General features: G+C 45.9%; 1 protein-coding gene across 2 annotated transcripts in view; it reads left to right on the top strand.

Moving 5' to 3' along the window:
• The first annotated feature begins 7333 nt into the window (after positions 1-7333).
• Positions 7334-23331, top strand: part of ROR1 (receptor tyrosine kinase like orphan receptor 1) — a 150612-nt gene continuing 134614 nt past the window's right edge. Inside the window, exon 1 of one of the 2 annotated variants that reach the window (XM_032192377.1) lies at positions 7334-7539. In XM_032192377.1, coding sequence (XP_032048268.1) covers positions 7431-7539 — 109 coding nt within the window. In that variant the 5' untranslated portion in view covers positions 7334-7430. Of the gene's footprint in view, positions 7540-19719; positions 19748-23331 lie in introns of those variants that run through there. The other variant, XM_032192378.1, reaches the window with a different exon arrangement.

The following is a 23331-nucleotide window of genomic DNA, read 5'->3' as shown; positions in this document are numbered from 1 at the left end:
TCCATGTACTGTGAAAAGTATGAGCCCCGAAGCAGTTTGGGAGGTAAAGGTTAAATTATGGCTCTGTATTCAGCATTTAAAAACTCAAACAAACTCTCAAGCTCTGCAGTCCCTTTTACACAAAGAGCTTGTCAGCACGTGTTGCTGAGATCGGTGGGAGATCTGCACTGGCAACCCAGAGGAGACAAGCAGAAATGGCATGGGCTGAAAAGGATAAAGAAGAAGAGAATTAATCGTGGTCTATAAAACCAATATAAGTTGTATTTGTTCCTTTGCATCGCAGTGCCACCCCAAAACAGAGGCCAACTGTTAACAGAGGCAAAGCCAACTTCATCTTTTGCAGGCTGACAAATGGTCATGTAAGTTACCAAATAACCCTAGACCTCAGGATTAAACTTCTCCAATTGTTTTCACATGATGCAACTTTAAATCTCTCTTTTGAACAGTATTAAATTTCCTTTCATTCCCATAAACTTCAGAAAAAGTTGACTGCTCTCACATTTCAGACTTGACCCAGCTAACTTGCACTTTTCCCCTCTGCTAGTCTGGAGAACAGAATAATGAAATTCAGACAACAGTGACCAAATGTTGCTCCATAGAACTTGCCTTTTACAAAACAGATGAATACTCCTGGGCTCCAAAACACTGCAGGGAACAAAACTTTCAAACCTTATGGAAATAAAATGGTAAGCCTATGCAGTGACTTCATCTCCTTTATCAGATCAGAGACATTTTCACTGGAATTGAAATGGATTTAAAAAAACAAAAAAAGCAAAAAACCTCTAAGTAGAGAAAAAGAATTAAAAAATCCCACTGAAGCCATTATTGAAATGGTGCTTTATTTCAAAAAACACACCCACATGAGTGACAGCTAAATTTCGGAGAGGAGAAAAGCTGCATCATCCCCGTAATTTACAGACTTTGTTTTACAGATAGAGTTGTGCTATTATAAAAGCCAGGAAAATAAATATTTTAGCTTTCATTTTTTTTTTTTTTTTTTGCGATTAAAAAAAGATAAGCAAATACACTGTGTTTTCTGATCCTGACAAAGGGCTGTAGAAAATGACCACAGATATGTGGCTGCTGCAAGGGCTGGAATTTCTCCCTCGAGGTGCAGAGCACTCTCGGATCTCATGGAAATCCGAACAAGTCAGTCCACCCAGCATCTTGCCAGATGAGGCCCTGTATTTATATAACAAGAAATACCCACTGTGCTGCAGATTTGCTGCTGGTGTGAGTGGAATTGCATTCACTTAAGCCCATTGCAAATTTAGCCACTAGAGTCAAAATAAAAGGAGCCAAAATATATAAATCCAGCAGACAAAGTTTATGGGGGAACTAAACCAAACATTCAACATCAAGATTTAGTGCAGCCAAATTGTTATAACTAAACAGGGTACCTTACATCATTTTGTGTCCTAGGGGCATAGTCTCCATTTTAGTGGTGTGCTAAACTCACGCTGATATCAATAAAAGTTTTACATGCAAAATGAGTGGAAAATACGAGATGTTAGATAGTACGATACAAGTCTATAAACCCGATACCTAAAACCTGCTATCATGGTTTTGGCAACCCCCCACTAACTTCCATGCAAATTCCACTGATGGATCTCTCGTTGAGTTTGTCTTAATTGAAAGTCTTAAAGGTGAATTGAAATGCTGTTGGAATAAAAACCTGTTTAAGATGCCAAATCCCTAACAAAATCCCTGTGTAGACTTACAAGTAAATAACTTGTAAAGGCAAATGTACAGGCCTTCTCATTAACCTGTCAAACCGTGGATTCTGGAATCTATTTTTCTCCTGCAAAATTTGTGACATTCTTCTTCCTCTAATGACTGAAGTGTTTTACTGCCTTGCAGGCCTTGGCAACAAAGATGATACTGTTTAGGAAGGCGGTGAAATCTCCCTTGTTCATGCTGATGACTGCGGGACCACGTACTGATGAATTTATGCTGAGAACTGGGAGGTAAAGACCAGATGCTACAGCCCTTTCCTGGCAGGACTGCTTACTGCACGTTGGGCTGGGGTTACCTGCAAAGTTGTCTAATACAGTTTGAAGTCCTGGATCGAGGCAGCAGAGTGTAACAGTAGTTCAGTTTTCCAAACTATTGCTTTAATGACCTCCTCCCTGAATTAGATTTTCGAGGGTTGGGTTAAGTGATCCCTGTTGCAAAAAGCAAACAAACTCTCTAAGAGAAATTGTGGCCCCTTTGAAGTTAACAAGGAGTTTCACCTGAAATTACCTGAAATATTTTGCAGAGTACAACCCCGTCACGCCTGAACCAAGCTGTAAATTCATTACCTTCTTTTCAAGACTCATTTCTGGGGATAATGAGTAAGTCAGAGATAAAACAATTGTAACTCTTTCCTCCCGAAAGATCACTACAAAGCCCAGCATCTGAAATGTAAATCACCAGCCTGTGTGAGTATTTGGAAGCGTCGCTGTAGCACGCTTCTCCTGTTGCCTGTCCTGCTCTGTACCTTGTCTGGTTGTTAAATTAAAGCTTTGAAAGTGCCCAGCACAAGGGATACAGCACCTAATGAAATGCTGATGTGCCAGCACACAGTTATGAAAATTAAATAAAAACAACAACAAAAATAATGCATAATAAGCGTGCTGATATTTGCATATGTTATTAAGTAGTTGTTAGAGTTTGTGTCCCATTCTATCACCCTCACTTTTCCAGAAGGGTAACATTACATGTTATGGAGCTATGTAATTCAAGGATATAAAGAACAGAGTCCTTCTGCTATATATATAAAATTCCAGTGTAGTACACATATGAAAGGGAAAGAATTGTGGTCTATTTCAAGGCTTTTCCTTTTATCTTTTCCATAGCCTCCTGCCAATTTTCAAAGTACTCCCAGATCACAGAACTGAAGTAGATTATCTGAACAAGATCGTACTGAACCTCCTGATACTCCCTGCTATCATTCCCTAGGGCTACAACCTGTCCTCTGACCCCTGACAGCGCTCTCTCCCGCTATTCCCTACAGCTACCCACGCCTTTGCTTTCCTCTCACGGCAAAGGTTTCAGCCTGAGAAGGGGACAGAGCTGTTGCACGGACTGGCACGAACACCCCCACTCACTGGCATAACCTGTCAGCCTCAAAATAACCTGAGGCCCTGGAGGGGCTGCGTATCCCACCTCCTACAGACACCCCGGAGCTACTCCGTGGTCTCTGCAGCTGACCTGCCGGGCTCGGGCAGTGGAAGGCATGCCAGGAAACGTCCTGACAAGGACCAGTGCTGGGTTTATCTCTTAACTGAGACAACACATCAAGAGCAATCCATTACCTCCTTGCTCTTGGTGTCTTTTCTTACCCCTGCCGCAAACACAATTACTGAAAGCAGGCTTAATTGCTTAATAGCGTTCTGCCATGATCACCAGGTTTATCAACTGTTTTCATATGTAATTATGAACAAAAGGACAAGCTTTTGCTACATGACCATATAAAACAATACTTTTTATTTGCATGTTGGCCAATATATATATTTCTTAAACTGTCTGTATCAGGCTTTTTACAAGGCATCTGAAATGCTGGAAAAAGTGGCATAGCAAGAGATATGTCTTTCTTGTACATGCCTATTCTCTAGACAGTAATTAATTTTCTTTTGTTTCTCTGTTTTTCTTTCCTTTCCTTTTTTTTTTTTTTTTTTTTTTTTGAGAATTAATAAAATTTACATTCACTCTTCTATTCAGTTTAAAGAAATGTGTCATTATTTGTTCTGCATTTGCTCCTGAAAACACGGCTAGAAAATGAAGGATACATTGAGACAACGTCATCACGTGTAAGACAGAATTCCTACCCCAAAGAATTGTTAGTGTAAGCCGAGATATATGTAAATCTCTACTCTTCAAAAACTATCACCAGTTGCTGTTTCCTACATTGTGTCAGCATTTAAAAATCAACAGTGAAATCAGATTTAAATGCAGACTTTCCATGGGTGCACAGATTCTAGGAATACATTTGAGGGCCTAGCCCTATCTTCAGCTTCCACTCTGGAAGCCTTACCATGGTTTAATTCCAGTTTAATTTCAAATGGGCAAAGGGTGGTTGTTATAGCCTTGGTAGCTGAAATGAAAAAGATCTGGAATAGATTAATAGGAGTGTTAGTGAGAGATGGAAAGGAAAACAAGAGCTCTCTTTTAATGTGACATGATACTTAAGAACACACATTGTCAGTAAGTACAAATGTGCAATGTTTCTCTTCTACTTTACTGTACTTCTAACACTGTTCTCTTACAATATTTTGCTTATCATCCTCTTGTTAGGTTTATTGTACTTACAAATCATTCCCAGACAGTCTGCTTCTTAGATATCTTTTCATTAAAAAAAAAAAAAAAAAAAAAAAAGAATAAAAAAAAATTGTGTGTAATACATTTTCCCTGCGGGAACTAATTCCAGAAAGATATTGACTACAAGCCTTTTGTTGTTTTAAAATATGTAGACATGCATCAAACAATTGTTTCTTCTCCCCAGAGCTACCTTCTGAAGTTTTATCTGAGCATCATATCTCCCAAGCATTCTGCAAACCACGTAGGAGAAACTGTCTCTAGTTTGTCTGCCCAGCCCAGTGCTTATCGTTAACTTGGCTACTTTTTGCCATCAGATCCTTACGAACACTCTGTGTTATTCATTTTGTAGTGTTTAGGATCGTGTCCACCCTAGTTCCTTTGTTTAATATATTTTTAGTTCTTCCACTGTGGTATGACAGACTGCAGTTTGTTAAAGCAAAAGTTGGGGGAATATTTGTATTGATTTCAAAATGCTGCAGATTAAGAGCAGATGTACGATGTATTCCCAAAACGTATGTTTTAGCTTTCGTTTATGTGCTGCGCTGAACAGTCTTCAAGCCAGGAAGTGATTTATATTTGCTAATTGCATGCACTTTGGTAGATTTGCAGCTAAAAATAAGTGGTTTGTTTTTTAATTATAAATGATTTATCCTTTCACACTGTGTGTATCTAACATTTAGAAGCTAACCAAAGACTCGAGGAATTTACATTTAGTTTCCTGATCTGCCATAGACATCTTTTGTATTCATAGGCACACTCAGTGGGTTATCCCTGGGCCCAACTCGTAGGTGTCTGGACCTCACAGCCATCTTGCTTCATTAAACAACAAACAAGGAGAGTAAGAAACAATCCTGTGTAACAGCTAAATGAGTCTAACAGCAGGTTGCTGCCAAAAGCAGCGGTCCCACCCCTGAACGAGGGTCCCACTCGCCTTTGCTGGGCCTAACACCCCTGCAGCTGTGGGGGCAGTGACCCAGCTGGCTGATCTGAAGGAACTTTGCTCTTTTTTGTCTCATCAGAGGGTGTTTTCCTTGTGACCAGTGGCTGAATGGACTTGTCATGATGAACATATGAGAAGCAAAAGAGATTTTTATGGTGGGCAGCTTGCTGTTAGATCAGCTTAGAAGTAACTTGAAATGTCACCCTAGAGGGCCAGTGCAAGTGAGTCTGGGCTGGTGTTGCAGAAATCCTATCCCAGCTGTACGGGCTGACCTTCTCACTGGCATTAACTCTAATATTCCTGTAACTATAAGTGTCAGGGCCCTGGGAGCACTCATAGGTCTTAAGGGCCCTGAGGCCTCCACCCACACCCCCATTGCCCACGGACTCTGTTTAAGCCCAGCTCTGAGCCCTCAGCCCCTATTTGAGCTATGCTGTAGGTGTACCTGTCTGTGATGTTACCTCAGCTGTGCCTGGTCATGTATCCTGTGGGTTTCTGGACTGACTTCCCTGCTTGATCTGGGACCTCTCTTATTGCTATGGGCCTGTCTGACCTGATGACTATCACCGGACCTGACCAGACAAAAAGGTGGCTCAAGGATTTAAAATGGGAGAAACATCTTTATTCTGAAGAGATAGCTGTCAACTTAGCTCTTGAACCACCTCAGCTCCTGGCTCTTTGTTTCAGAAAGCACGTACAGGACTAGGAAGACCACGTAGCTGCCTAGGGAAGCTGACAGTGTGGGTCTTGAAACTCTGTTAGCATCTGACAAGAAACGTAAGATTCATTTGGCAGAAAATGAACCTGGGAGGTTTGGGGGGAATGCAGGAAGCAAGGAGGAAACTCCTTTAATCTTGTCTTTCGGTCCATTCCGCAAATGAACTTCTTATTAAGCAGTTACTGACTTTTGAAATCCTAAACCTAATGTAAGCATCCTAGGAATGTGATTGTTCTCCTGAACGGAAAGTGGTTGTCATTCCCAGTAGCTTTGACCAACCTTGGCAGCGTCCCTCAACCCCAGCAAAAGAGCGCTACCCGCTACTGACTGCAGGTACGGCTGTGGTACAAAGTATGGTGAACCGCAGAGAATGGAGAAAAGGTGGAACAGAGCAGAATTAAAATGCTTCTTTCAGCAGACAGATGACTTTTTCAGGTACGTTTTTAAATAAAAGCTCTCCAGGAGAGAATTAGTATGTTACACGTTGATTTCTCTATGGCAGATGAGGGCTGAAAAGGATTCCTAAGATGCCATCTGGATATCAGAGGTCCTGACTGGCAGAAGGACAGGCACAGTAAATTTGAAACGTTGTGAGGGAAAAATGGAAAGTTCTCAAGGTGTGTATGAAGAACAGCTTCCCTGCACCCTAAGTGCTTGGTTTCTTTGCTTTGTTTGAGTGGAAAATGGTCTTAAATGTAGACTAGTGCATTCATAGAGTGGAGCAGGATAAATTTAACATAAAACGGACCAGCTGCACCCCGAGTGGTGCTGTCAGCAAGGCCAGAAGGCAGCTGGCATCAACTCCGTGCCTCCACCATGGCTCAGATGTGCACGGGTGGATCCCACCACCACCCAGCCCCGTGTGGCTGAGCCCTCTGCGAGGCTTTGGTGCCCGGGACTGGGTTAAATGGCAGCTTCACACCTCGAGGTGGGGATTTCACCACCTCCACGCCTTGCCACAAAAAAAAAAAAAAAAAAAAAAACCACAACACAAAACACAAAACCCTCTGAGGGCAGCCCAAGGGCCGAGAGGGGGCAAAATGGCGGCGAGGCGAGCGCCCCCCTGGGGCTGCCGGGCGGGCCGGGATGGGTCGGGAGGGACCGGGAGGGAGCCGGGGGGCCGGCAGGGGGCGCTGCCCGGCCGGGCTGCGCCGGGACCGGGGAGGGGTGGCCGGGGGGGGCCCGGCCGGGGCTGGGCAGGGCTGGGCTCGGCGCGGAGCTGGCGGAAAGTGACAAGTGAGGGGCTGAGGCTTCCCCGCCCGCCGGCAGAGCGCAGCCCCGAGGGCGCGGCGCCGCGGGACGGCTCGGCGGCGGAGCGGAGCGGAGCGGAGGAGAAGAAGAAGGAGAAGGAAAAAGGAGAAGGAGAAGGAGAAGGAGGAGGAGGAGGAGGAGGAGAAGGAGAAGGAGAGGCGGCCCCGGGACGCCGGCGCTGCGCGGTGGATGTGGGAGTAGCGCGGCGCCGGCTCAGGAATGCAGCAGCCGCCCCGGCCGGGCGGCGGGGACGGGAGCCTCTTGCTGCTCCCGCTGCTCCTGCTGCTGCGGGCGGGGAGCCGGGCCGAGCTGCCGGATGCCACGCAAGGTAAGGGGAGCCCCGAGAGGAGCCCGGTGGCTCCGGATCTTTCTTCCCTTCCCTTCTTTTCCCTCAGAGGTTGGTGCCCGAGCCCTGCCCGGCGGCTTTGGGGAAGGCTCCCGAGGGCCGGGCCGAGGCAGCGGCACGGGGGAGACCCGCGGTGGGGGCACCCCTCGGTGGGGGCACGGCTCGCGGCGGGGATTTGCCTCTTTTTCCAAGCGTTTCGTTTTAAACAGCGAGCTCAGAGCTCCAGGAGAGCCTCTTCGGCTTAGCTTTAAGCAGGAATATTTATTTGCAGCCCCGTCTGTTTCGGCAGGGGCTCGCTTCCAGCCGTTCACACGTGAGGAGTCGCGTTTAACCCGCAGCGCAGCGCCTGCATAAAGGGACCTGGGTTGCTTTCAGGGGAAAAAAAAAAAAAAAAAAAAAAAAAAAAAAAAAGGATTTATTTCTTAGGCCAAGTGAGTAAAAAGCGAGTGGTGATTTTGGACGGCTGCATGAGAATCTCAGTGAGAGGTGGAGGCTCACAGGCTCCTCAGAGGTCTTTTATAAATCACTTCTGCAAAGTCCTGCTCGGTGCAGTGGCCGCGTCTGGTATCTACACAATAAAAAAGTGAATGCTAAGGAGGTATGAAGCTGCTGAGTTCAAATACTTAGGGGTTCAGAAGTGGAAAAGCTGTGGTTTTGGACCCCTTAAGCCAAAGTACGGATGCTGTAGGAGAGCTGCCAGTAAAAAGCCAGCTGCAGCACACAGATCCAGCACCCCTGCACGCCCCTGCGGGGCTCTCTGCGTGTTTTGGAGCATCCCCGCTGATGCCTTTACCTGGAGCTGTGTGGTAGGTGCTGGCTGCCTCTGAACGCCTTCCAGAGACCTCAGCGGGGCTGGGCTGGAGGCAGGAGGCTCCCCGTGCAGCCTCAGTGGCTGGCTGATGCTCCAGCTCAGGCCGGGAACTCTCCGTGACATCTCAGTGGGAAAAAATCCGAATGTTGCTTCCCAGTTTCTCCAGGGAACGCTGCGCGCGTTTAACAAATAGCTGCATTTTAAGAAGGAGGGGGAGAAGAAGCCCAGCAGACAGCACAATATTGAACATGTAGAGGATGTGACTAAAATAAATACACTGCACATCCTTTTTTTTTTTTTTTTTTTTTTTTTTTTTTTAATTCTTCTCGTATTTTTTCAGTGTAAGTTCAAAACTTTAGGGTTATAATATGAAATCTTACCGGCTTCTAGGAGCTCAGAGGAAAAGGAAACCCCACAAACATAAAGCAACGAAGCATGCTGGGTCCAAAACTGGACATTTTCATTTACTGTGAATTCTGGTTGGAAGTTTCTTTCATGGTATGACTTCACTTTTATGTCAGCACGTATGGTAATTAATGACCACTGATATAGTTGTTAAAGTACAGCTACTTTCCACACTGAAATATTTCATATATAGTAACCAATGTCTTTGGCAAAAAAATGACAATATTGACTCATGGGCAGATCCAGTGATGTTTTTGATAGGCAGACGTCCATCACTTACATTACAATCATTTTTTTTCCCCAAACATATTTGAAATGTAGGTTTTCTAGAAGAACTGGGGAACCTGAGCAGCTCAAATGGTAGTAAAAAAAAAAAATAGTATAAAGTGTGGTGGAAATTACTATACGATATTTGGAGTGGCTGAGTGGATAGATTTTGCTCCACCAGGAAGCCAACCAGCCAAACAGAACCCTTCAATCCCTACCCCTCACCTTCATGTGTCTTTTTTTAAAAAAGACAGCTAATTAAGTAAAATACATTATTTTTTTTCCCTGAGCATGTCAAATAAGGACCTCAATGCAAGTCCATCTCTGGTAGTAGCCTGACTTCTCCCAGACAAGCCCCAGTGCTGATGGGCTGGGACTCCAAGATCTGTCTGACACAGCGGAAATAAATATTAAAGAGCAGATTTGGCTGTCAGCTCCCAGAGGTGCGGAGGGATGAGAGCCTCGTTGTGCTGAGCTTGGTCCAAACACCTGCAGAGACCCGGCTGGCACTCCAGAGAGTCTTGCCTCGATGCTGGGAGCCAGCAAACATATGCAGATGTGCACGGACATCCTCCTGTGAGCAGGCTGATGCGGCTCGGTAGGACCAGTCAGATGTGTGTCTGCTCCTAGGGCAGGAAGCTGAGCAGCTATTGTCACGTTTTTTTGGGGGAGGATTCTTATGAAATCACCTATTTAGCTGAGATGTTGTCAAGCGACCAAAGCTGCTTTGCTGCGTTGCCTTTCCAAAAGCTCTTTTTTTTGCCCTTTTCACTTTTCCCCTATCATCCCCTGCTTCCTTTTTGTCGGTGACCTTTCCTTGCGGAGAGCACAGCAAAACAAAAAGCACATTTTCTTTGTGTGCTTGTGCCGTCTTTAATGCGTGCTCTTCCCAAGGGTGCTGGCAGGCTGGCCCAGCAGCGCTCTGAATAAAACCACAAAGTTGATGTGGGTATAAGGAAGAGGAGCTCCAACTTGGTTGCATTTTTATTCTTTGCAGCATCTGAGATGACTTTTGGTATTACCTCTGCAGCTTTGTTACTGCTCCGCATCATGTAACGGTGCCAGGGCTCGCAATGGGAGAAATTTGAAGAATATTAAAACATTTTGGAGCGTGCAGTAAAGCATACAGATCTCTAGAGGATGTTTGAGGTTATAGGGAGGGCTGTTGATTTCCTTGAAAGTTGTCTCTGTTGGGATAAAGCTCCCCAGCTCTTGATAAGTTGCTGTAATATCTCGGTGGTTAATTGTTTCATCCTTAGGTCAGCAGGCTGCTGTTTCAGCTGCCATCCTCGTAGGAGTTTACAAACAAACAAAACGATTTCATTGCCATAAGCCTATAAAAGGGTGAGAGAAGGCTTCGCTGTTTCACTCAGCCTGCCTGTGGGCTCACGTTTCTCGACAAAAGTTGCTCGAAGCCTCAGCGAATTGTCTTCCAGGGCATCATTTGTTTGTTTCTGTAATTAAAGCCTACTGGAGCTGCTGTGTTGATTAGGCACACAGAGGAACTTACTTAAAGTGTTGCAAATGAGATCAGGGCAGGGAAGCATTTGAAAGCTTGTGTATGGATTTTAAATACAAATACCTAAAGCTAGGCAAAGAGGAAAAAAAAGCTTCCCTGAGGTGTGACACTAGATACCGCTCTTTGGAAACACATGCAGAAATGCAGTAGTCTTCTGAGACTTGAAAAAGCACCCCAGAGTTGAAAACCCTCTTAAAAAGCCTCTAACCAAATGCAGCTGCTTTCCACGTAGCGATTGTCTTGCAAGCCAGAAATATCTGGAAAGCTCGCTAATACCGAATGAAAAGTGTAAACCTTCTCTTCCCCAAACCCCAGAAAAAATGTCAAGTCATGCCCTCAGTGGCAAGGTTTGTGTTTAGTGTGTTTTTGAAACCGTGTCTTTAGAAAAATTGTTGAATAATCCAGGAGGCTGTGGGCTGCAGCTAACTGGGGCTGCAAATAAATATCCGTGAGCTGCTGTTCCTGTGGTCTTCTCCTCTTGCTGCAGGTACCCAAGTAAAGAAACCCCAAAATATGGGCTGGTGCTTCACTGGTGAGGTTGATCCCTGGACCACAGGAGGGGAGGCACTGCGCCAGGGCAAGGCTGGAAGGTTTCACACCCCAGTGACAGCGTGGCTTATGTTTTGGTGGGGTCTCCTAAGGATTGGGATGCTCAAACGGACAGCAAAATAAGTTATTTCATCGCTCAGATGCGTTGTTTCTGCTCTAAAAGATGAGGAAAATGCGGCTGCTGTCTTGTGATACTCTCTGGCACTGACAGCAGGGGAAGGTTTGAGTGAAACGAGGGGGCTGTGGAGCAGAGCCTGAAGAAATGTTTGGCTTGACTGGGGTTGGGACAGCAGTTGAATGGTTAAGTGGCTTTGTGGGGTTTCTTCCATCAGGGTTTCTTTTTCATACTAATCACGGAGATAATGAAAGACAATGGATCTGCTCGTTTATAAGTGGAACAATAGTTAAATGAGTAAATGGCAGCATGAGTCCGTGATTCTTTGCAAGCAATAACAAAATACCAGTATTAAGCAAAGAATTCTTCTATAGGCTTGGTGACCACAGTTTTACATGCTTTAGGATTAATGAAGAGCACTCTAAAATTCCTGCAATTTTACATTTGGTGTAAAATTTCCTTCGGGCATGTGCTGTGGAAGAAGTTAGCTGCTTCTTTCTGCTCACAGGCAGAGCCTGCAGCGGTGCGGCGTGTGAGAGGCTTGGCCTTGCTTCGTGGCTTTTAGTGGGGCTGGGATGACTGAAGGCATGGAAAGGCTCTGAAGTTGGCTGAGTGGAAAAAAATGAAATAACTACAGCTTAAAAAAGGGACTGGTGATGTATTATATAATAATACGGCTCTAAATATTAGCATTGTTTAATGAAGTCTTCGAGGTTCCCTGGTGGACGCGATATAAATAAAATAACTTGCGTATTTGGAGGCCAAGGCAATGTGATAGTGAGAACGGTGCTCGGCCAAAGTTGGACAGCTTGGGGAAAAAAAAGAAAAAGGTAGCTTTAGGAAAGAACCCGTTAGTGAGGGAAAGCAACACCGCAGCCTTCCCAGCACGCTGCCATGCCAGCATCCCGCAGGGAGGAGCATTGCTTTCCCTCCCGAAGTGGAGACGTCGCTGTGCTGCTGCTTCCAGGCACAGCTGCAAAGCAGTTAATGAAAGGAAACGGCCGCTGGCCTGGGAGGAGAATCCCCCGGTGAGTGTTTGTGGGATGGACGCGGATTTGGAGGATGGCACGGGCTGGGCTGGGCTGGGCAGGATGGGAGCAGCTCAGTCGAGCTGGCCTAAACGTGGCTTAATCCACACGAGCCTCTCTGTCCTCATGTTCTGGGATGCTCGGGGCACATTGGGAGCACCAAAGGGGAAGGAGATACCTGGCTTTGGTGTCAGGGAAGGTGAAAAAATAAAAAATAAATGCAGCAAGGTACTGTGCAAAGAGGCAGGGCACACTCCTGGAGAGCTGAAGCCAAAGTGCTGGTAACCTTGTGCAGATGCTGGATGGTTTTTATAAGTGCTGCCGATGCCCTGTTCTGCTTTGTGCTGTGCAAAGCCGTGCTGGCACTCCGAAACGAGTCCTTGGGACCAGGTTTCCATTCGGACTCCACCATCCCAAAGCACAACGGGCCAGTTCCACGACTGGATGAGCTCTTGAGCAAACAGCCGGCGGAGGCCCCGGTGGAAGCCTGCGCTTTATTAAAAGTGTTTTTTTCAGAGCGGTCAGGTCATGTGCTGAAACTGATCCTTCGCCGTGGCTTCCTGCGACCTCCTGCTCCTCTCCTCCCAGGGCCGTCGGCTCCGTGTGCTTCTGCCCCGTTCCCAGCCGCGCCGTGCGGAGCCCCGAGCGTCTGCTGGGAGGGCCATGGGAAATGGAGAGATCAGAGATAAGCGAGGAAAAATGCTCGGCAACTCCATAACCTCATCGCACGGCCCCTCCAGAGACTGGAAATATCCGAGGGTATGCTTTTCTTACCCTTGGAACCTGAGATTATCTCGGGGGGGGATATCTCCGTCCAGATTCACAGCGTGAGGGTTCCCTTAAGGCAGCTGCGTTGCCTTCCCTTGAAGGAGGTGGCACGGTTCCTCCCTGAGATGCTAAAGCCATGCTTGAAACATCATGCTGCTAAAGTTTTTGTGTCGTGGCTGCTCCATACAGAACACCAGGGCCGCTTGTGCTGAGGATGCGTGCTGGAGGAGGAGGGATTTTGTTACCTGCATGGCCTTAATTTCAAAATGCAGGAGGAACTTCAGCTCCTCGGAGCCCTCCTGCCTTGGAGAGGTGCTCACTTCCCAAAATCTCATCACAGTGGAGGCACGGGTCGGTCCGGGGGATTCAGAAGCCCTGTGAGAGGTGGAGCTGCTTGAGGTGATGCAGTGAGGTGTTTCACAAGAGCCCTGCATCTCTTGTTGGGCTGATACCACCTCCAAAAGAACCTGGCTTTGCAGTCGCTCTTCTGACCACAGCGAGGTACGAGAGAGGGGCAGACATTGGGAAATCTAAAACAGCTTGCAAGAGACTTGTTTTTTTTTCCCCCCCAAATATTAACACGTTACAGAACTGCTAATTATTGAAGTCTGTGAGATATTCAGACATCTGGAAAAAAAACAGAAAGGATTAGTGCAGCCTCAGTACACCCCGTGAGGTCAGGTGGGTGTGTGCCTGTCTTTCTCTCGTGACAAATTGAGAGGGGGTTGGATATTGCCATTACATTCTTGCATTTGATGAAGCTTTTTAAGTTTTCAGCCCACTTGCAGAAAAAAAGTCCTTGCTGCAAAACTTCTGGTGCCCCACCTTCCTCTTCAAGTACCATCTTCGTTATCCTGCGATTATCGCTCTCACCCGTGACACCTTTATAGGGTTCCTGGATGTCTCAGCGCTGAGGAGTCTAGGCCGTGTTTACTACAGCTTTTATTGCCTCTCTCAATTTTTCCTGCAAGAGGTCACTTATCATGGTTGAACATCTCTTCTTCAAAATTAACTTGGCCCCGAATAAAAGGAAGTATCTTTGTAATTGTTTTGTTTACTTTGAATTCTTGATGTGCTGTATAAGTACCAAGCACTCTGTGCGTTTAAGTTTTTAATTTTGTTTTATATGTTAATTATTCGTTCCATATGGTTTGATTTTTTTTTTTAAAATACATTCTCTGGTGAATTCAGTAAAAATTTGTAACCTGATGTAGACATCCCTTTGTCTCCGGAGCAAGTTGAGTGCGGAGAGCTGCATGATGAGCTCTGCTCTCGGTATGCTTCACCCAGGGTAGCACAAAGAGGTCATTTAATTCCCAGCTGATTGTCAGGAAGATTGATTTATGTCATTAAAAACTTTCAGAAGGCCATGCTAGAGCTAGATAGCATGAGGTCAATCTTTGCTTCTGCCCACTGACTTATTTTTCTAGCGTCCTGAATTGCTTCTCTTTCTACTTTTGAAGCTCTTCTCCAAATTCTCAAGTCCAGCTTTGGGCTTGGCCATGTTGCTGGTGCCTTGTAGAGCTCTGAATGGTCCGGAGTTGGGGTTTGAGAGCAAGGTGCCACTGCCCTGTGCTGCAGCAAGCAGGTTGGATAAGCTTGGGAAGACTGCCGGGCGTCGGGGCGCGTCGTGCTCCTGGTGGGACATCTTTGAGCTCAGGGCCCCTGACTTCTAAATTCACTTTTTTGGCAGTCTGTCAGAGCCCAAATCCGGCAACCTTTTGCAAGTGAGATGCAGCAAGCCTCACTTCTTCGAGCTATTGGTCTATCGCCGTGTTTTTAATTTGCTGTAATTTAATAACTGACACAATGCTGGGATAAATAAACGGGCTGCGAACATTCTTGTAGACTTCAGAAGTCCAGCTCAGGGCAAGCTTTAGCTTTTAATTAACGCTGTCCATGAGATTTATCGTTAAAATTGTATTTTTTTAAATAAGTAGATCTGAAGTTGAGTAAGAGATGAATAATTAAAACCTGGTGTGGGCTCACAGAAGGCGCTGCGGAGTGAGTGAGTGCCCGGCGCAGTGCCCAGCCCTATTCCTCCCAAGTTACGGGTCGTTCCCCTGCTGCCCCACACTGGGTGTTGTCATTCTTTATCCCCCCCCTTTATTTTTCCTGTGTACAGCATGTAGCTGCGTGTTGAAAACCACATGTTCCCCGGGCCGTTAGGGAAGGTAGCGTTTGACATGTGCATAAACCAGATTTTTAGCGCGGCGTGGAGCTCTAGGAAGGCCTTCAGAGGCCCCGTGAAAAAGAACTGTTGAAGATTTTTATTTTTTTTTTGCTTCTTTTAGCCCCTGCTGGTAGGTAAATTCTCAGTAGAGAGGCCCAGGCAAGGGAAGAAGCTGCAAAGGCATCCTCTCATTATAGAGGAATCTCAGTCATTAGCAAAAGTCTAATTCATCAGGGATCAAAAGAAGACATTCTCCTGATTCTCTCCAGTTATGTAGGGGGAGATGATATCTGATTTGCAGCTCTTCCTTGGAGAATCGCTTTGTGGGATGTGATTTATGGTCTCACATTCTGCTTTTGTGACTTCTTGTTGTTGTTTCGCATACAGTTGTCTTCAAACCCTGGTGAGTATTTCTGCCTCTTACGACGGGCGGTATAATGAAGCCTGACCAGCACCAGCAGGCTCACAGCCCTGGAGAGCACTTCCCATGCAGAAATTTTAACATTTCGTGTGGGTTCCTCCTAAGATCTTTGGTTTCCCGCTTGTGGTAGCAGAGAAGCAAACAGCTCCAGGCATGAGGACTTCTGCCATCAACCTCATCCATGTCAGGCTGAAAATCTGCAAGGAATGGCAAAGTCAGACGGATTTGCTTCTGGTGTATTTTTTGGTTGTGCTACAGAGGTGCGTGAGGTTGGGCGTTACAATAACTGTGCTGTTCCTTTCTCCCTGAACTGGGTTTAATGGGAGCCAGATTGGGCAGCGGTGAGAATTGTCCTTCTGATTTCAAACTCTGGATCTGTGAGTGTTGTGATAGTGCTGGGAAGCTCTTTGATCTGTCTTGGAAGTATGAAATGGCAGAGGTTGGTACTGGGGGAACAGGGAAAAGGTCTTCTCAGTGTTGACAGTAGGTAAAGTTAGGTTCTAGTGAATTAGCTCAATTAAAAAAAAAAAGACTTAAAAAAACTACCAGCAGACTTGCTGGTTTTCCTTGCCAAAAAAAAATCGTGTTTGGGTAATACAATCTTTTCCGTGAGTGCTGCAGGTGGAAACAGATCGTATAAATACAAGGATTTGGGGGAACCTGAACGTGCATGGTCCCTTTTTCACCGTTCAAGGGGCTTGTTGGGTTCTGCTCCCATTCGAGGCCAATCTGAAGACACTGGGCTTGGAGCAATTAAGGGCTGGGCACAAGCTGTTGTCCTGCATTATGATTATTGTGGGATACCTTTGATATAATGGTCCCATATACTTTAAAATCCATGGGTTAAGAGCAGTCCCTTCCCAAAAAAGATTTGGACTGAAGGTACAAACGCCTTACCTGGCATCTTTCTCCCTGCTGCATCGGTGAAGGACCGAAGCTGTTGCCCCAGGCACGTAGACGTGCACCCAGCAAGGGTCAGAGCAGCAAGAGCGGTGCTCTCACTGCCTTTGATTTGGGAAAATTGCAGTCTGTAAGAATTGGGCACGGTTTTGTGCTGTAGGTACTGTTTTTGTCAGCCGTACAGCGCTCTCCTGCCCAAAGCCTGTAATTGTCGGATGTTCTCTTGCGCTTTTCCCCCTGCCACTTATTATCTCCGCAGATTATCGAGGGTAACTTCGCGTGGACTAATTGTAATAACCGAAAAGGCCTGGGGGGAAGAATTCTGTCTCTACTTTGCAAGCAGGGGATTAAGTGTGTATATATTCAGTGTAATTTGCTGGGAGGTGTCTTTGTACAGAGCTGTCAGAAGACCTGTAAAATCATTTGAAATATTGCAAAGGGTACTTGCGTGGTGATACGCAGGCTCGGCTTGCTTTTGCTTTTGTTGGGTTATCTCACTAAAGCTGCTTTTATGCACTTTTCGTGCACTTTTTTTTTTTTTTTTTTTTTTCTCCTCTCTCTTTGCCTGTATAAGCTGGTGTCAGGCTCCTTGAGGAGACACTTATGTTCTTGAAGGATTATTGTGCTAATTTAGCTCGCGTTTCATCGGGTATTAAGGGCTGATATTATCCTGCTATTTGTTGCTGTACTTAGACTGTAAATTACCGACAGCAGAGGTGGTTGGTGATTACAACAAAGATGACTCCGGTGCAGGAAGGAAATATTAGCTTTCAATCTCTAATTGCTGTCTTAAAGATCCTACAAGTGGATATGATCCTCTGGGGCTCAGTGATTAAGTAAGGATGATTAAAATAGTCAATTTGAGCAACAGAGCCAGACTTTTTTTTTTTTTTTTTCCCCCCCAAGTCCTTTAAAGAATCCATAGTGTATCTTCCAGGAAATGCAGTGGGCAGTCGCTTTCAGCCAGCTATAATGTTTCCCATCTAAAACAATCCCTGCTGGGCTGGGCTGGTGATAGGAAATAGGGCTGTGTTGGAAAGAGCAGGCTCGATTAAATGTGTGTTCTCTTTGCAAGTATTTCTCGAATGGTCATCTTTTGGTTTCTGCAAAATAAAATCTGAATCTGAAGGGTGAAATCAGTGCATTTGCTGACTCAGAAATTCTCAATTATTTCACCCCTGGTGTGTCCACAGTCAGCAGCAGCAGGCGCTGGCTCTCCGGCCGGCCTTTACCTCCTTCTTAGCTCACTTACATGCGTCCCTGTGCTCCAGAAATGGGCATTCCAGCATCCTGTGAAGGTTGTATCCATCTTCTTTTTGTCTTCAATTGTACAGAACTGGGAATTTAGGTATTACCTTGGAAAACTTTGGATTAACCTAGACCAAATAATAGTTATTAAGTCTAGCCTTTCAGCAGTCTTTCCCTAGGGTAATGTCTTCAGAATCTTTAAAATGGCCTGAACATTCCTGGGTACAAATAGGTTTTTCTATTAAAAAATGCTTTTGTTAAAAGAAAAAAAACAATGTTAAGGGCCCTAGAACTGTGTTTTTTCTGCAGTTTTCCTGGATTCCAAGCTCTGCCTTTTGAACTGGAAGATGTTAAGAAAGGCGAGGGTCTGAAGCTACTCAGCGTGTCACTTTTATTTAAATAAGAGGTAAAAAGTGAATTATCTCTTAACTGTTTGAAAAGTTTTATCTGTCCTAGTTTTGGCCTCTGGAATCACTCTGCGAGCTTTTCTGGGGACTTCTGAGTCAGGAAGAGAGCAGGTTCCAACGTGAAAGTGATGCTGTGCAGTGCAAGGCCGCCCCTTGAGCGCGGCGATGTTATCGCCCGAGAGATGCTTCTTTAAACAGTTAGCAGGAACTCGCTCTGCTTAATGACGGCACTTGTCTCCTCCTAGACACTGAAACTAAGCTGAAAAATTGCCTCCACCGGTTCTCCTCATTTTTAAGATCCAGCATGATATGTCCAAGCTATTTCGTAGAAAACCTGCTGCTTGCTTCCAGGCACGCTTCTTGCAGCAGAGAGCAGCGGGAGCCCTTCTAGGGAAGTGGTTTTGGTGCTGAGCATCCTAGAAAATCCCATCCTGAGGAGCAGGGCAGTGCGATTGTCCTCAGTGACTTCACCTAAAACACCCGCAGGGCTTCAACTACAGGGAAGTACACATTTTTGGGGCCACATTACCGAGCTGGGTACGAATCCAGAGTATTTCCATCAGCATCAGTGCTGGGATGCGTGGTGGTGCCTCCGAGCTGGATGTCCCACAGCGAAGGGAAGGTAAGGGGCAGCTGGCAGAGCTCCGGGGTTCTGCCCCTGCCCCTTTCCCAGCGATGTGCGGAGCATGAAACCTGAACGCCTTGCATTTTGTCTTCAGGCAGAATATAGTGTTGCCGTCGCTTCCTGCCCCAAATGCCATGGGAGAAAGGCCAGTTTTGATCAGCGCCGTCGGCCCGGCGATGCGGGGCTGTCTCAGCTTTCGGGGGATGAAAGACGGCTGTCATCCGAAGCGCCCTGTGAGAAAGCAGTGTCTGCTCTCGCCCGGCCTTTGGGGGAAGGGAGGCGGCGAGCGCTTTGCATACAGGAAAATGTCTGCTCGGGGGGTATTTGATTTCACTAAACAAAATATTATCCGACCTCCTTTGCATGGCTTTCATACCATAATGGGGTTAAAACGAACGGCCAAATGCAAATGGTTACTCTTCTTGTTCCCTCTGTGTTCTCATGCCCTCTACCAACCTTAGCCATAATATCCTTTTTTTTCTTCAAGAAATATATGCCAGGAAATTAAAAAGACATCTCACGTTGGCTGGCAATAAATAGTGTGGAACTCCGTCAAATCCTAACAATTAGATACCGCTTATTTCTCCTAGAAATACTTCTCAGGCTGAATGTGTGACTTGAAACGTGCGGTTTTGTTTCCAAATTTTAAATTCATGCGTACGTCAGGAAAACATTTGCAGGGTTTGATGAAAGCTGTTGCTACTTGGAACAATATTTGTTCTTGCAGCCTGTGTGTCGTAATTGCGTGTGCAATTGGAGGAGAGTAGCAGGAGTTCTCTGAGCATGAACTTACTTTTCACCTTTCAGAGGAATATAAATAAATAAGAAAGGAAGCGTTTAATGTGGTATATTTAAATTAGCTCTCTTAATTGGAAAACAGCTCCTGTTTTTTTCATCTCCCATGTGGCTTCTTTGGTCTTTATTAGTCTTCTCATCACTTCAGAGCTCTGAAATGTGAGTGATTTTTGTATACGCAGAAGAAGGATTTTGTAATCTTCCATTTTTTTTCTGTTTTGCCTGAATCTATCAAACGTTTCTTCAATGAAGTGAAAGGGAAAACAGCTTAAAGTAGCTTTTTCCTGTTGCACAAGATGTGCTCCTTGCTCAAGTTCTGCAAAACTTGCTAGTTCGAGCCAAACTAGGAAATATTTTGGATATTTTATGTTCATTAATCTTTGATGTTTGGGGATTTGGTGCTTCCATGGTGTGTGTGTTGGATATAAACCTGGGTAAAAATGCCCTGGAAATGGGTGCACCAGGCAGGTGAGGTTCTGGGAGCTGGTTTCTGGTCTGCACCAGCAGCTTCTGTCCTGGGCCAGTTTTCACCCAGGGAGGTTCCAGGACCAGACGCGGGTTTGTCTGAAGATGCAGTCTGCAGGAAGGTCACCCTTAGAGAACAGACACTTGAGGTTTGGAAATTCACTGTTAATTCACTGCCTGCTCGCCAAGGCAGTGGATTTGTTATTTTTTGTGCTGCGCTTTAATGATGATCTTGCCCTCTGTGGAACTCCGCTGTTTGTTGAGATTTGGAAGTGAAATGGCATGTGCTGGCCTTTGTGATTTACACTGTCTTTGGCAGAAGGCTTACTCAAAGCTGCTTGAGAGTATTTGGAAGCATCGTCTGGTCCAGAGTGCGCCTGCATTTCTCACCCGTGTCCTTTTACCAGGAGCAGAGCGCTCTTTGGGGCACTGCTGGGGAGTGACTCTGCCCAATTGTTTCTGTTGGCAATTCAAAGGCCTGGGGTTTTGTTTGGGTTTGAGCGTGTCCTTCTGTCAGCCAACATCTGCTTGGGTGTTTTCTGTTAGCATCCCTTTAATTTTGGGATAGGCTTTGTTTAATTTGAAGTTATAGGAAGATATTTTGACCAAACCTGTTCTACCTTACGCTAATGGAAATGTAGAATAAATGCATGCTGTGACCGACGCTGCTAGCTTGTCTTTGGTGAAGAGGCCATGAGCTAAAAGTTTCCAGTTCCCTTCGTTCAGCAAGACTCCAATCTCTTGGCCATCAAAGCACGTCGCCAGGCTTGCCTGCTCACCTGGGCTGCCTCGTGAAGGAGAAGACGGGAGGAAGAACACACCTCCAGGTCAGGAACGGGAAGTGGTAGTCACTGACAGCTGATTCATGAAATACTTCACGTTTGTCTAAACCAAAAAAAAAAAAAAATAATTAAATGCATGTTTTTGTACACGTGCCAGAAGCGTGGGACAGCCATAGCCTGAAACGAACGCCCTGATCTGGCGTTAGGAACGTGGTGCGGTTCAGTTCCCATGTGCACATGATGAACAGCAGAGCAGCAGACCGTACCACGAAGGAGCACAGCGGTGCCAGCTCTTCAGTTGTTTTGTGTTTATAAGCAGATGCTCGTTCTTTAATGTAGGGGACGCTCGATGTATTACCCACAGGGTGACTGATTTACCAAGAGATGCAGGCAATTTGTTTCTGAGCAGAGACGTGTCTGGGCTAATACAGTGCAGGCACTCCAATGACAGTGCAGTTTTCCAGTTTTTTTAGTTTTTTTTTAGAGACCGGGGTTATGAGAAATAAAATTAAGAAATCCACCTTTAACGGTCTGCTTTTATAGGGGAGAATGTACTGGGGATGCTCACATGCCCAAACCCTCTCAAGGTATTGCAACTGATAGGGCTGCCGCTTAATTCTGGCAAGTCAGCTAAAATGATTGACCTATTTTGCTTTCAGAAACGTTGTTTGTATGAGAAGCTTTCTATCTCACATAAAATTAGCTTTATGTGAATGGGAACTCCACTTGTAATGATTTAGTTCAGAAAAGTAATGTCAACACCCCAAAAGATTTCTGGCTTTTGATTTCCCCGTGCCCAATGGAAACCTTTCGCGGGGGCTGGATAATGTCTCGTCCTGACTTCTGCTGCAGCACACAAAGAGAAGTGTCTTGACAGCTTCCAAACCAATAATATCTTACTTATGTTTCAATATATGAGTAACAGCCCAGGCTTTCCAGAGATTATCTTTTTGTAATGTCTTCAGTTCCTTAACATGCTGTAGCCAGATGAATGCGAGTCCTTCAGCGTTGTGAAGCCCAGGAATGCATCCCTTTTAAAACGTGCGTTATAGCAGGGGTGTGCAGCAACATCAGGTCCCGGGGCCAGGGTTGTATTCTTTTAATTAAGAGGCGCAGTTAGCGGAGCACATGGAATTTCTTCCTCCGCATGCTGTTCCTTTCCTTTTTTTCTAATCTCTTCTCCGCTGTGTTTTTTTCACGGTCCTTGGGAGTCTTGTTTTTTCAAAGTGATCCCCTGCTGACTATTTTGAGGTCTGTCGAAGCAGTTTCTTCAGCTCCGGGTTAAAAGGAGCCATTCCCTTTGATTACTTAAGTAATTCCATTGCTGCCCTGCTGATTAGCTTCCTCGGGGTGGAAGGGCTGGGGGGGAGCCAGAGGTGCCAGTGCTGCGCCATCCGACCAGGGCACGTTTTTGTGCATCCTGGGCTTGTCACCCTGGGCTGGGGGTGCTGTAGATGACTCTTTGCACCCAGAGAGCAAGGAGAAGCTGGTGGAGGAGCCTCTCCGTGCAGGCTGGTGCTGGGAGAGCTCTGCTCCTGTTGGAAAAGCTGCTCCACATGGCGCTGTGTGGACGTCTCTGGTCCTTCTCAGCAGGCAAGTCCTACAGCAAGGCCTGGTGCTTTATCTGCTAAGGCACGGAGCGAGGACTCCTCCTGTTAATCTCCTTACAGAGGCAATTGCTGCGGTGATGAAAAATGCCTCAAGCTGCTGCCTCCTCCACGGGGCTGGTTTGTTTTCCCTTTGCCCCACAGCATACGCACCGCTGCCCGTGTTTGCCCTTGTTCTTCTATTGACAGCAAGTATCTCTTCATTACATCTTATCTTAGAGCTTTGAAAATAGCAACGTGCTTTTTAATTGAATATCTGCCGATTCCTAGATGACTGCGATGGCAGGATCCGAAGCGCACAGACCGGGGACATCTGTGTTTGTTCAAGAAACAACAGGAGATGCAGTGGATGGAAAATTGATGAAGTTTGTCGAGGCACAAGGAACTGGCGAGATACATTGAAGAAAGTGTTAAATAACAATCTCTGCTTAAGGCCCCAATCCAGCAAAGCACTTAAACATATATTGTAACTGTAAACAGTCGAGACATCCAGTTGATTTAAATGGAACTACTTTTGTGTTTAAAGTGAGATATTCACTTGAGTGCCTTTCTGGATCAGGGCCTAAGTGAGTGAGAGCTTGAATTGTTGTTCATTTACAAGAGTGAGGCCTGGAAGTGAGACCTGACCAGTGGTTAGTGGTGTCCTGGGGCAGCTGAGCTCTCGGGGAGCCTTCTCAGGGCTCTGTCCCTGCTGCTACCTTTCCTGCAGATCTGCTGCTTTTTCCTCGCTGACTTTCCTGGCTTGCTCACAAGTCAAAGGGCTTGGGAGAGCGTGGCTCTAAAAGATGCTGATAATTCACCGTGGGCCAGGTAGTGGTGTGAGTGATCACGTTATCAAAGGGCCCCAACCTTGGGGAAGAAAGGAGGAACAATAAAAATGCCAACGTGT

This window comes from Aythya fuligula, chromosome 8 (genome assembly GCF_009819795.1).
Source record: "Aythya fuligula isolate bAytFul2 chromosome 8, bAytFul2.pri, whole genome shotgun sequence".
Classification (NCBI taxonomy): Eukaryota; Metazoa; Chordata; class Aves; order Anseriformes; family Anatidae; genus Aythya; species Aythya fuligula.
This window is presented reverse-complemented; position numbering and strand designations above follow the sequence as displayed.